General features: G+C 29.7%; 1 protein-coding gene across 1 annotated transcript; it reads left to right on the top strand.

The window, feature by feature from the left end:
• On the top strand, positions 10,112–13,109 carry LOC105155639 (cytochrome c oxidase subunit 6b-2). Its single transcript, XM_011071541.2, has 4 exons — positions 10,112–10,271; positions 10,694–10,782; positions 11,333–11,414; positions 12,742–13,109. The coding sequence occupies exons 1-4, from the start codon at positions 10,263–10,265 to the stop codon at positions 12,793–12,795; spliced, it is 234 nt and encodes a 77-aa protein (XP_011069843.1). The 5' UTR covers positions 10,112–10,262; the 3' UTR covers positions 12,796–13,109.

Raw genomic sequence — 14,194 nt, 5'->3', positions numbered from 1 at the left:
TGCATATGGATAATTTTATATAAGAATACAAAAAATAAAAAATTAGTTGAATGTTTTGTTTATAATATATAATTCAGCTTAGATAAAATAAAAAAATATTAAAGTGCCTAAACCTAAAATGATATTATTTATTGAAAAATAAAGAATAAAGAAAAAATAGAAATTGAAGGGTAAAAAAAAAAAGCAACTAAATAAAATGTTGTTGAAATAATATAAATGTAAGTATATATTGTATTCGAATATATTTGATCGTATGAAAAATAAATATATGAAGATTTTACGTGGAGGGTAAACAACAAACTAAACAAAATATAGTTTAAAATTCTACAAAACTTTCTTCTTTTTCTCATCAAATTATTTAGTATTTAAACAATCAATCATATCATATCATATTATGTAAATATATAGGCTTAAAAAAATTAAATATGTATCGCATTATTAAAGACTTTGACTAAAATTAAACTTAAATTTGCAATACAAAAAACTCAAAAAAAAAATAAAGTACTAAATTTAATTATTTGAAGTGAATAAAACAAAATAACTTTTTATGAGCAATTAGCAGTACAAAAAAAAAACGAGATTTGGCACGGATCCAGCGATCGTTCCAAAGCCCGTGTCATATAGGAACGGGTGTTGATACTCATGAGGAATGAAAGATCTATATTTTTTATGTGTTATTTTTTTGGAACGGAAAAACCGTTACAAATGGTGTTTCAAAATAGCAATTACAGTTTTTGTTCCTTTGACCATTCCAAACTTATAATGACAAATAATTGGAACTCTGTTTGGAACACATTATTAAAATTATGGATGGTCTTGAGTTGATAGTTCCTATAAGTGAGACAATTAATGTCCAAAAAATGATAGTTAGTAAGTGTATTCCAAAATGAGATGCAATTTGGAACAGAGTGAGTTTGCAGCTTGTCTAATATTACAAAAATTGTTCCTAAGTTAGAGTTCTTCTTAAAACCTGCTCTGTTTCTAAGACCGTGACTAAATGTGTTCCAATTTGCAAAGGTTTATGTGTATTAATATTATTGTATTACTAAGATCATTCCGAAGAGAGTACAACAGCTATAATTTAACGGATAAAAATTGTTCCAATTTGTGATTCTAAGACCCTTAGAAAATATAAATTAACGGCTATTTATATGTGCTAGGAACCGTTCCAAATTTTTCGATATATACATGTTCATTTCATTCCATTTAATCGCACTATTTTCTTCCATTCTTATATTCTCCCAATTTCCTCAATCTCTCTTGAATTTTCTTGATCTCTCACTATCCCACTAATATTTTTATACTTTCGTTCGTCAATCTCTCTTAAATTTTCGTTGATATTTGAAGTTATTTTGGTCAGGTAACAACTTTAACACTTTATTTATCAGTTGATTATATTTGTTGTACTTTTATCAATTAAATTTAATGTTATAATAATATATATGTGTATTGTATATGTGTAGGACTCATTATGTTGAGATAGTTGAGGAGATGGATATATGAGAAGAACATGCCGAGGAGGGTGGGTTTTACTACGGAGTTTGAGGATGGTGTTACTACATTTATAGAATGGACCAAGTCTCAACATGCATATATAGACGATAAGAAAATTAAGGGTCCTTATCGAAAGTGCAAAATGAAGTTTTCAAAATCCTGGAAGAGGTAAATTTTGACCTGTATATGAAAGGTTTTATGTCACACTATTATAATTGTACTTCACATAGTGAGGAGAGGGTGAAAGAGTACTTTGAGGCCGTCACCCCCCTTTGCAATTGGAGCAAACTCTCACGACTCCTGAGGAGTAGGGTAGCAATACGCATTGGGGTAATCCGGCTCAGAGGATAGTTTTTTGTGCCGTCGGTCCGGCTTTCTGTTCTTCTAATTATAACCAGGATGGTGTGCCTGATGATGGTAAGAGGTCATGTCCTACTTATGTCGAGTCTAATTCATATTACGGTGGAGGGCTCTATGATTATGTGTTTGGGCTGGCAGATCGATTTCATGATATAGTGCATGTTACCGAGCAGCCGTTGTGGAACGATTGCACCTGATCTCAATTAGCATCTGTTGCTAAGTTGGTGAGTATCAAGGCCGATGACCATCTTCATGAGAATATATGATTCAATATCACAGTGGGCTAATCATATATTATCCCTCGACCAAACCCTGCCCCTTGATTACTATAATATGAAGAAGTTGATAAGAGACTTGAGCTTACCTGTTGAGAAGATTGATACGTGTAAGAAAGGTTGCATGTTATATTGAAAGGACGATTTTAATCTAGACCACTGCAAGTTTTGTGGAGAAGTTAGTTATAAACCGACTAGGGAGCGAAATCCTAACCGCAAGAAAACCCCGTATGCCATTTTTAGATACTTGCCAATTACCCCTTGCCTGTACAGGTTGTATGCTTGAGAAGCGACTGTCGAGCACATGACGTGGTATGCCAACTATCAGACGAAGGAGGGATCCATGTATCATCCGTCTGATACGGAGGTATGGAAGCATTTTGACCGGACATATCCCAATTTTGCAGCGGAACCACCATAATGTTAGACTGCATTTCTACACGGATGGATTTGCATAGCACGGGCAGTACGATGGATGTATTCATGTTGGCTCGTTATACTTACACCGTACAATCTTCCACTGAGAATTTGCATGAGTTCAGAGTATATGCTCCTAGCAATGGTGATCCCTATCCCTTTGAATCCGAAACATCTCCTCGATGTTTACTGGGAGCCGCTAATCGAGGAGTTGCAGATTTATGGTATGTGGGTGTACTAACGCGCGATAATGCGAATTAGAAATGGTCGATATTAGTTCGGACTGTTCCGAATAACGTTCCTATTTGGAATGGTCATAAATTAAATTGTTCCTCAATATACGGGAATAATATTAAATTTCCACTAGGAACAGGCATATATATAAAAAATATGCCTGAAAATATTATAATATTCTATAGAAAAAAATGAGAAAATTCAAAAGCCAAGGACGGTCAAAATAATTGTCGTTAGCAAATTTTGTGAATATCATAAAAAAAAAAAACAAACATCATAGTTACTAAATATAATTCCTCAATCCCAGAGAATTTAGTACGTGCATGAGATTTGACTACGGACTTGTATTTTAGCACAATAACCCATGCATGAATGCAGTTTGAACAGAATCCACTGTGAAAAGAGGAAGATGGTCTGACGATTTTGAGTGTAATAGCAACACAAAACAGCTTTGCGATCAGAGAGTTTTTACTTCGTAAATTGTTATTAATTAATCAATAAACAAAAAGCGTCAGACGACGTAAATACGTACACGCATACATACATAGATAGATAGATAGGGTGAAATTTGAAAAGTAAAGCTGCTGCTGCTATTGGTGTAGGGTTTTGTGGTGTACGTACGTTAATTCATCGTCGTCTTGTTGTTTCTGCAGCTGCTGTTTTGTGTTGTAAAGATGCGTCGGAAAAGCAATATTATTCCAGTAACTTCAGACTCTCTCTCTCTCTCTCTCTTCTATATATATATATATATATATATATATATCTATGAACTGCTTTCATTCATGTACACGGCCTGCAAGCTATTATTTCATGATATTATTTTTTAAAAAAAAATATGAAATCAAGTAAAATGATCAAATATTATATTATATACATATTATTAATTAAGTCATAATAATTTTTTCATTATCACAATAAATTTAGGATTAATTACACTCCCCACCCTTGAAATTTGATGTAATTATACGTAAACTTTCTATGGTTTAAAAAATTACATGTAGTAGTCTGAGATTTGTTTCCGTCTAACAAATAAGTCACTCCGTTAGTCAAAATTCACCAAATTTACTTATATTAACAAAAAAATAAGATAAAAACTTAAATTTACCGCAATTGACTTATTACTGATTTATTGAAGGTCAAATAAATCTTTTTATGATTAAATTACACTCATTTGTCTTCACACGTTAATGCATATAAGGAGGTATATTTTCGTCATTATAAGAATAGTTTAGTCAGAAAAATTTCACTACAAAAAGGCAACGTTAACGAGTCGCCATAGTAAATAGTCACTGACCACGACCATGCAACAGTTGTTGGCCGTGGTATCTGCAAGGGTAGCTAAAATATTTACCATGGCCAAAAGCCACTGCAAATATTTAATTGTGGCCATAGCAAATAACTTTTTCTTGATGGAAAACCTATATTTTTTTATTAGTTTTATTTAATTGTGGCCAGTAAAAAGTATTTACCATGATTTTTAGTCCATAGCTATTAAAATTATAACCAATAATTATTTTTTTTCTAATGTTTGTTTGACTTTCAATTAGTTAGTATTAAGTTAATTTAGGGCAAATATAGATTCAAATATTTTTGTTAATATCAATAAATTTAATAAATTTTCACTAACGGATGAACCTATTTGTTAAATGGAAGCAAACTTTAGGAGTACTAGATGTAATTTTTCAATTCACAAGGGGTCTGTATGTAATTTGCACCAAACATCGGGAGAAAGTATAATTATCCCATAAATTTATTATAAGGGCAAATTATGACTTATTTTTTTTTAAATCTGTCATAATTACAAATGCTCATTTCTCTATTTGAAAAATTATAAATATTCCCTAAAATTAACGGTTGCCTAATAAATTACCGTCGTGACAACCATTATAGGGGTATATCTATAATTCTTTAAATAAAGAAAATATATTTGTAATTATAACAAATCTCACAAGAATCCATTGTAATTTTACCCTTATTATAATTTAATTAGTTTAATCATACTTGTGTAAAAAAAAATTGAATAGTTGATAATTAGGGCATTGAATTGTATCTAGATTGGTCGTTATGTATAATCGACTACGGATAGAAGCAAATATAACTATTATAAGGTGTTTGTGTATATTGACCCAACCAATAAGAACGGCCCGTCGGCCACCGTTTTGTCATAAGATTGTGTATTTCAATACCTCTGTCGAAGTGAGAATTATGTTGATTGTCAATGCCAACTATAGACAGAAGTATCCTTAGAAAGTGATATGTGATCCCTAAAACTTGCCTTGATCCTTAACTATTAATATGATTTTTCTTAATTACTCTTTTAAAAATCACTCTATTAATAATAATTATTTTTATTCCACATATTTTAATACCAAACAATATATTCAAATTCAATTACTTCTGTTTTGCGCCACAATACTCTACAGTTCAAAATATACTAATTTATTTATTAATTTAAAAGTAAATTAAGACATAATTTAGTATAGCTTGAAGACAGATACACACCTTCACACTTGGAATGAAAGCAGATGTTGCAGAGGCTTGAAGAAGATAGGTGCTGTGGTTGTCGAGTTTCTGAAGACAAAGTCGTGGCTACAACTAATACTAGAATTGCTACTGCGTGTAATGACCTAGCGACTCTATTAAGTTGTGGTTTAGTCTGTTAGTAGAGAACGCCTATTAAAATAGCGATTTCCCGTTAGTTTTCATTAGCGATTGGATAAGTTCGTTTCTTCCTTCTTCTTAAAAGACTGTGCTGTATATATATTTTTATGCTGCCACTCCTTCAATTAGATGAATGAATAATCAAGCTCTTGGTTCATTTCTTGCTCTATTTTAGAATATTCTTATAGTTTTCTTACATATCCTTCAACTGAGTAAATTAAATGATTATAGTACACATACAATTCTAAGTCTGTATATATACGAAATTACCTAACTTTTTTAAGGATAAATTATATAAACGCTGTGTTTTCAAAATTTAGTTAAAAACTCTCATTGTTAAAAAATAAGCAAAAAAATTCTTTATTTTAAAAAATATTGCACACTCTCCCCCTTCGTTAGATAAGATTAACTGTGTCAAATTTTATGCTTAATTATCCGTTATATCCTTATTATGATAATCATTGATCTTCAATTGCTAAAAGATTGAAAGGTTCACATCTCAAATAATTTACAATATACTTTTTATTTATATAATATTATATACACTAAAATTACGCTATATAATTATAAACATAGTTTTTATTCGTATAATATTATGTACACTATACATACAAATATAACATATATATATATATACATATGTATAGATGCAGGTGGCGACGGTCGCCATCCCCTCACTATCCAGACTAGGCGATGGTAATGTCGCTCAAAACAGTCTGGACAACATTGGCGTCACATTGCCGTCGCCCACGCACAAAGGGGGCAACGACGATGTCGCCTCACAAAGGGGGGTGACGTTGCCTCTGTCATTAAGGTTTTGGGCGCCATGGCCCGTTGCCCAGTCTTCTGCTCCATCGGTGACGAGGCAGCCGACTGAGAAGAAGACGTCAAATTTTTTTTAATTTTTTTAAATGTAAGTAAAAATAATTTAATTTTTTTCAAAATTTAAAAATATCAATTTTTTTAGTTTAAATATATATATATTGATATTTTAATTTAAATATTTACTTTAAAAGTGATATAATTTTTAGGTGTTTTGATATTTCATTAACGTATTTTATGAATAAATATAATTTATTTAAATATATTTAAATTATATAATAATATTTAATTATTATAAGTGACTTTTATTTATAATCATATAAATTTTAATTTGAAAAATAATTTTAATATATTAGTTTTGTATTTTAAGCTTTAAGTTTTAAAAAATTTACATATGTTTTATGTATTTTTATGTTTTAATATATTTCATAAATAAACATAATTAATTATATAATATTGAAACTAAATCATAAAGTCATTAATCATTAATAGATAATTTATTAATATATTTTTAAACTAAAATATTGATTTTTTCTTACATATCAAACGAAAGGGTAAAATAGATATTTGCAAATATAAAATAGTATCAAAAAGTGTTAAAAAGAAATTCACTCTCATTTTAGGTATGTGAAATGCACTGCCGTTAATTTCTGATGAAGATGGGATACTTTGATGCCTTTAAAATAATACAGAGGGTTTTTTGCCTATAAACATAACATAGGGGAATTTCGCGTTATTTTCCTAAATTAGAAGGAGGGGTTATGCAATTCACCCCCTTTTTCTACGGAATAAATTGCATAAAACCCTTGTGTCTTAAAAATTTAGCTGAAATTTGTGTTAAAAAATAGACAAACAACCCCCCCTGTATTTTTCAAAATAATGCATAGTCTCGCCTTCCGTTAGTTGTCATTAATGGCGTTAAATTTTTTATTGAATTTACCCATAATACCTTTATTATGATAGTTGTTGATCTTCAATAGTTAAAAAATGAACGATCCAGATTTAATGTAATCTAAAAAATATATTTTTTATGATATATATACAATTACATACATATATACTTATATATATAATATTATATATAATAAACAGTGCCAACAACGATCATAATCGCCCTTTCTAAAGGGCACAAAGCGACGTTGCCTCCCGATTTGGGAGACGACAGGGGGATTTGGTGCTATTTCACATAAAATTAGGGGGTTTTATGCTACTTATCATATAATTTATTTAAATATATTTATTATTATTTTCACAAGAGCTCAAAATTTTCATTATTCATATAAGATAATTACAACGTATCATCATAAAAAATATAAAACGTTATTTTTGGTGTAAAAAAAGATTAATTTGATATGAACTTAAAGAACTAAAGTGATAAAATCAAACTTATTAACTATTTTACCCTCCAAAAATTCAAAATCCAGCCACATTTTCACCGAAAATGATAAGAGGGATCAAATCGAGACAAAAACTAAAGTTTCAGGATGTTAAAGTCAAGAATTGAACTTGAGGGACTAAAGTGATTCTAAACAAAAATTTAAGGGACTAAACATAGTATTTACCCAATTTTTTAAATATATTTTACTCTTATTATAAAATTACATTTTAAAGCGCGAAAAAATACTTATTATATGCACACAGAAACGGCGTGTCACAACTGCTAGTTAATATAAAAAGGAAAGGTCATCTACACTCATAGTGATGGTTTATTACACCGTCACACCAGTTTTAAGTATTCTAATTATACCGTTAACTATACTCTATACTAATATAATTAAAAAAGATTCACACACAAACAACAATTTCTGACATCATTAAATCAGTCTTTTGTTGTGCCAATAATATCCCGATTTTCTTTTCTTTTTTTAAATGTGATGTGTTAGTTTATATATTTTATTTATAATATTTTAAAACGTAAAAAATATTTATTATATGCATGTAAGAATGACATGCCACGATAATTAATTTATATAACATGGCAGTCACACATAGAAAATATTCTAGGATAAACTACCATTGGCCCGTTGAACTAGTCTTCATATAACATTTACCCCCTAAACGAACAAATATAACACTTACCCCTTTGGTTGGACAAAAATGCACCTCATGCCTTCAACAATTATATTATTCCCAATATATTTTACTATTTTACACATTAAATCATCACCAAATTATTTTTTAATTAATTTTTTTAATAAGTAAAAAAATTATATTATAAATAGAGTATAAATTGATATATATATATAGTAGATACACAACAAATATAATATAACCAACAACTTATATATGCTTTCTAAAAGAAATTGACAATATATATGCTGAACCAAAAGTATAATATCTTTAGAAAAAAAAGTGAATAAATATATTTTATCATATTTTTCTAAAGCAAATATGTTAAGAAATCGATATGCAATTACTCATTTTTATTTAAAAGAATAAACAGTTCACAACTTAATTTTGTTACCAAATTAATAAAATCTTTCCATGTTTTTTTTTTGTGTATTTTTATTGTACTCATTCATTACTTAATTTTAAATCTGTGAAAAAAGTAAAATTCGAACTGTTTAATTCATTAGTTGTATTTTACTTTATGATAAATAAAGTATATTTTTTCCAATTAAGAAAATTTTTATTAAACTTAAAATGAAAATTTTCTAAAAAAGAAAAAAGAAATTCTTTGAACTAAATATATATATAAAGACAATATAGTCTAAAAATTTAATGGTAGGGGAAAAGTGTTACATTTATTAGTATAAGGTTATAAATATTACAGGACTAATAGTTCAGGAGGCAAAGTATATTTTACCCAATATTCTATCCGTACATGTTTAAAATTAATAAAAGGTATTTAACAAATATCATTTATGATTAATTATTAATTTATATTTTTTCATATTTATATAATTAAATAAAAAAAATAAACGCAGTGTAATCGTTTAAAATTTTTAATATGCTGTGAAAAAAATATGGTTGTTAAAAAAATAATAATGGTTGGATGAATCCATCCATGGTTTCACAATATTTTAAGGACCATAATCAAGAAAAAGATGCTTAATTGACCTATCTCATTGGATTTAATCACATTGAAAAAAACAAGCAAAATTGTTTGTGAATATACGAAAATAAAAAAATAAAAAATAAGAATGAATGAAAAAAATGTTATTTAATTATAAATATTTTGAATAATAATCAAAATAAATTTAAAATTCAAAATTACTGTGTTTTATCTGTTCAAAATGAAGGTTTTATTTTACATAAAAATATTCCATTATACCAATATATATTATAAGATCTTTTATTTAATTTTGTAATATACACACACATATATGTAACCCTGCAAATATTACGAGTTCTACGCTAGTTTAATTATAAGCCGTAAATAATTTTATAAGATTATGTTAATTTTAGGTACTTTTATACATCACTAAATTGAATTTTTTTTTTGAGAAAATATAAAAGACAAATAAATTGAATAATATAAGTAGTAGAAATATAAAAATAGTAGACATGGAAAAAAATTATAAGAGGAGAGAGAAAATATATAAAAAAATTATTTATAGGTGTTCTTTATTATTTAATTATATAAGAGTATAAATAAATTGCAACAGACTCCTAGAGTTTATCATAATTATAAATATTCATCTGTTATTTGAAAAATTATAAATATGTATAGAATTAACGGTGGTCGAGCAAATACCTTTTCATAATAATCTATTATATGAGTATGTGTTAGATTATTAGTCTTAAAAGATTATTTATAAATTTTTAAATAAAAAAATATTTATCATTATGATAAAATCTTTAACAAACTCGGTTTTAATTTTTTAATTTGCTGAGTAAAACCTAAGATCCTAACATAGTGGAAATAGGATGAAAAATAAAAGGAAAATCAGATCAGAGTTTCATACTGCCCAAAAGTAAACACACAAACTTCTTCTTTCACTTGCACAAGTTTTCTTTGATTCCAAGAGCCCTCCAATTGCATCCATCCCATCTCCCATGGCTGAGGTATATCCATTTCAGATGTTTATTAGGTTTCCGTATTTTGGTTTATTTGTGAGAATGCTTTTTTCTCGTTTCCAGCAAAATAGATGTAATGTTTTGGAATTTGTGATGATCTGTTATGAATTTACAAATCTCTTTTTGCTTTTTTCATATACAAGTTCTGGGTGTTTGTTTATCCTTTCCCATTAACAATCTTGATTCCGTTAATAATCGCATTCCGCGTGATTTTGGGCCGTCAAATTTGTTTAATCCTTGCGTGTTTTGACCTGTATGTATACGTATATTTGATTTTAGGTTTATTTTTTATTGAACTTTGTTTATTTTTATTTTTTGTTCGATAATTTGTTGAAAGGGTAAATCATTTTTGTTTTTTTGCATAATTCATTGCCTGCTTGTACTTGATTCTGTTTAACTTGGTTTTTCAGATTGAACTAAAAACTGCGCCTGCTGATTTTCGATTCCCGACAACCAACCAAACCCGGCATTGTTTCACCCGTTATATTGAGTTCCACAGGTTAGTCAGAGCATTTTTTAGTCGCAAATGGACAGTTGTTCTTTTATTCTTTTTCTGCTCATGAGCTTTATGTTACTTTTACAAATCATAGGAGCAATCATAAATTAATGCACATTTACATCTGCTAGATTAGATAGGATGTGGAAATGTCTAGGATTTTATGTGAAAATTCTTGTAATGAATGATTACAATGAAACTAGAGTTGTGTGATTAGGTCCGATAGAGGAGGAGATGTACACGAGCTTTCTCAAGTGAAATCTAGCTAATTGTATGAGTTCAGAGCTGTTTGTGGTTATCCTTCTTCACATTAGGTTAGGAACTTAGGGCCCTTCACGCGAATGGATTTCCTTAAAACAGGAGGAGGAGGAGGTGGATGATATATGATTGCTGATTTAACAATTTGGTTTCATAATACCTGAGATTTGTTTATTTGTGGTTTTTTTTTTTTTTTTTTTTTTTCCGGTAATGAACCTGAGATTTGTTTATTTGTGGTTTTTTTTTTTTTTTTTTTTTTTTCCGGTAATGAACTAGCTTCATTTTGTGCTGTCAGGTGCACTGCTGCTAAGGGGGAAGGATCTAGTGATTGTGACAAATTTGCCAGATACTATCGTTCCCTTTGCCCAGGCGAATGGGTAAGTTGATGTGCTAGTGGCAGATTCTTTCAGTTTCGTTTATGATTTAAATGTGTTTGGCATTGTTCATTTAGATGATATTTCTGTAATGACGGAAATACAATTCATTTCCATGCTTTGCAAGGGTCAGTTTAGGAGGGTATGCTTACTTTCGCTAATGCGTATATAATAAAGCATGTTGACTAGTGTTGCCCTTTGCTTTTAGAAAAAAAGTGATATTGTTCTTGCCAAATCAGGAGGTAGTTATGCCAAGACGACATCTGTAGCCCAGACAGTTAAAACACTGGATTAGGACAAGATCTACGGTGTCTAGATCCTTGGTTGAGATGAATGATTACTTAGATGTTGGTTCTAAGGGCAGTTTATTGTATGGTTTTGTTTCAATTTACCTTCTCGTAGGAAATTCAAGTACCATGTTTACATCTCTTATTTTGGTGTCTCTTGAACATCTTAAGGAGATAATATTGAGATACTGGAAATATTTTTCTTTGAGCTTACACCCCCTAAAATAGTTGCAAATTTAAAGATCTTCTATCCAATGTTGCTTCCTATATCATCAAGTCCTTCCTATGTTCAAGCATTTCCAATCATTTTTTTGAGGGTTGAGAAACACATCTCAAAAGGATATGAGGATATGGATTGTTCTTTGAATTAACGAATCCTGTAGTTTCAAAGTATAGGAGGGGCAATGAAATCCATGCTCTTTGATGCCCAGGTCTTGACCATGCATGCTATAAGAACTTTTATAAGTTGTAATCGTTTATTAAAAGCTGGTATTGGAGATAATTTCAAAAGAAGTGTTTCATTTGAGCTAGTCACAGAATTTCGATGCAACCTATAATACTCAACATTCAATTGAAGGATAGATTTCGCTTATTCTTGTAGTTTTATCATGTTACCAGAGACACTATTCCGTTGTTGCTACTACTTGTTAGTTCTCCAACATAGTTTCTGTACAAGTTAACTGTCTGAATGAAGTTTTCTTGCTGAAGGTCTATGAGGTCGTTCTATTTTTGTAACAAGTGGCTGGATTCACTTCGTGCGAAACAGCCCCTATATTATTGTGCTCTAGTATTCCCAACCGACTTGTAATGACCGTGAAATGGAGTCTGAAACGTGAGAGACCATTTTACTCTCCTCAAGCATAAGTATTGTTAGAATCACTAGTAGCAGCATGTGCCATCCTCTCTTATGGTTCTTAGTATCTCTTTTGAGACCATGTTAATAGTGTCTTATTCCTTTTCTGTCCTTATATTTTCTTATTCCACTAAAGTTTTAGACGATATTTGACTGATGTTTCCTGTTGATCACATTGCTTTCTTTGCAGATTGAGAAGTGGAATGAGCAGAGGGAGAATGGAACGTTCCCGGGGCCTCTTTAATTAAACACAGTTCTAGGTTTGAGACCTTCGGTACTCGGATTTGCTATTCACTTAGTCACTTGGGTTTGGTTTCAAGTTTAATAGGTTGATAAGTAACTATTGCATATATCTTCTTGTTGATTCCTATGCTTCTGCATTGCATAAAATAGAGTTGCTGCAGGAAACGAATGCGTTTCTGGTGTTGATTGGATAGCGTTGTTCCTATTGTCGTCCTTTGTGTTTGCTTGAGAGTCTACATGCCGGTTCGGCCCTGTGATTGAGCAGGCCAAATTCGTGTTTTGAGTAAAAACGCAATTTTTCATGCCGTTTGATAATTATTTTTAAGAATAAAGTTCCATAAAGAGCAAGTATTGATAAACGACATAAATTGTAACATTTAATCTCAATGATTTCTTTTTATTTAATTATTCATTATGCCCATTTAATAATTTATTTATTTCTTCACTAACCTTAAAAAATGTTATTTTTAAAATTTAACTACAATATGCATTTTCACATTGTGTTACGAAATTGTAAATTCTAATGCTATAATTATTTTTTCTAAAGTTAATTATTTCAAGATTAATTCTCTCATGTTCAATTATCTTATAAATAATTATCTAACTATGGAGCTAAATGATTATATCATTTAAGGATAATTATATTCTTTTCTCCTGAGACTTGGTGCAATTACACGTAGATTTTATGTGGTTTGGGGAATTACATCTATCATTCTTGAAGTTTGCTTCTATATTGAAAGAACTGGAATCCTAGTGTATCTACTAGCATTATCAGTGGAGTTGCCATAGATACATCACGTATTCTATGTTTCGATACTATGATGAAGCCGATCTAATCCTAGCAACGTCATTCGTGAATCCGAGATAGAGATTTTCGAGGAGTTAGACAATTGTGGAAAAACAAACGAGGATTTTAGATAGAAGTGCAAGAAGCTTGAGATATAAGAAGATACCAATGGTGAAAGTGAAGTAGAGTCGTCATTTCCCGAGAGGCGCAACTTGGGAGATCGAGGAGCATATGAGAGAAAAATATCTCTATTTATTCTATTGAATGGGTAAGTAGTTAAATTTTGAGGATGAATTGTTTATTAGGAAGGAAGAATTGTGTCGTTCATATGATTTTATAAATAATTGAGAGATTAATTGGTAATTACTAAAAAATTTAAATATAATTATAAATAAAATTACAGGTTGAAATTGAAATATAATAAAATTTGAACGAAGTAAATTCGAGCTCATTATGATATTTGAGAGCAAATTATATTAATTAAAAAATTAAATAGGACGTAATAGGAATTTTTGAAAAGATTTTAAATTTAAGAAAAAATGAAATAAAATAATAGAGAAAGAGGGGCGGGAGCCACCCCCCCCCCCCCCCCCTAAACACACACAAAAATATT

This window comes from Sesamum indicum, linkage group LG2, assembly GCF_000512975.1.
Source record: "Sesamum indicum cultivar Zhongzhi No. 13 linkage group LG2, S_indicum_v1.0, whole genome shotgun sequence".
In the NCBI taxonomy this organism is placed as follows: domain Eukaryota; kingdom Viridiplantae; phylum Streptophyta; class Magnoliopsida; order Lamiales; family Pedaliaceae; genus Sesamum; species Sesamum indicum.
The sequence above is the reverse complement of the archived record's forward strand: the minus strand, read 5'-3'. Positions and strand labels throughout refer to the sequence as shown.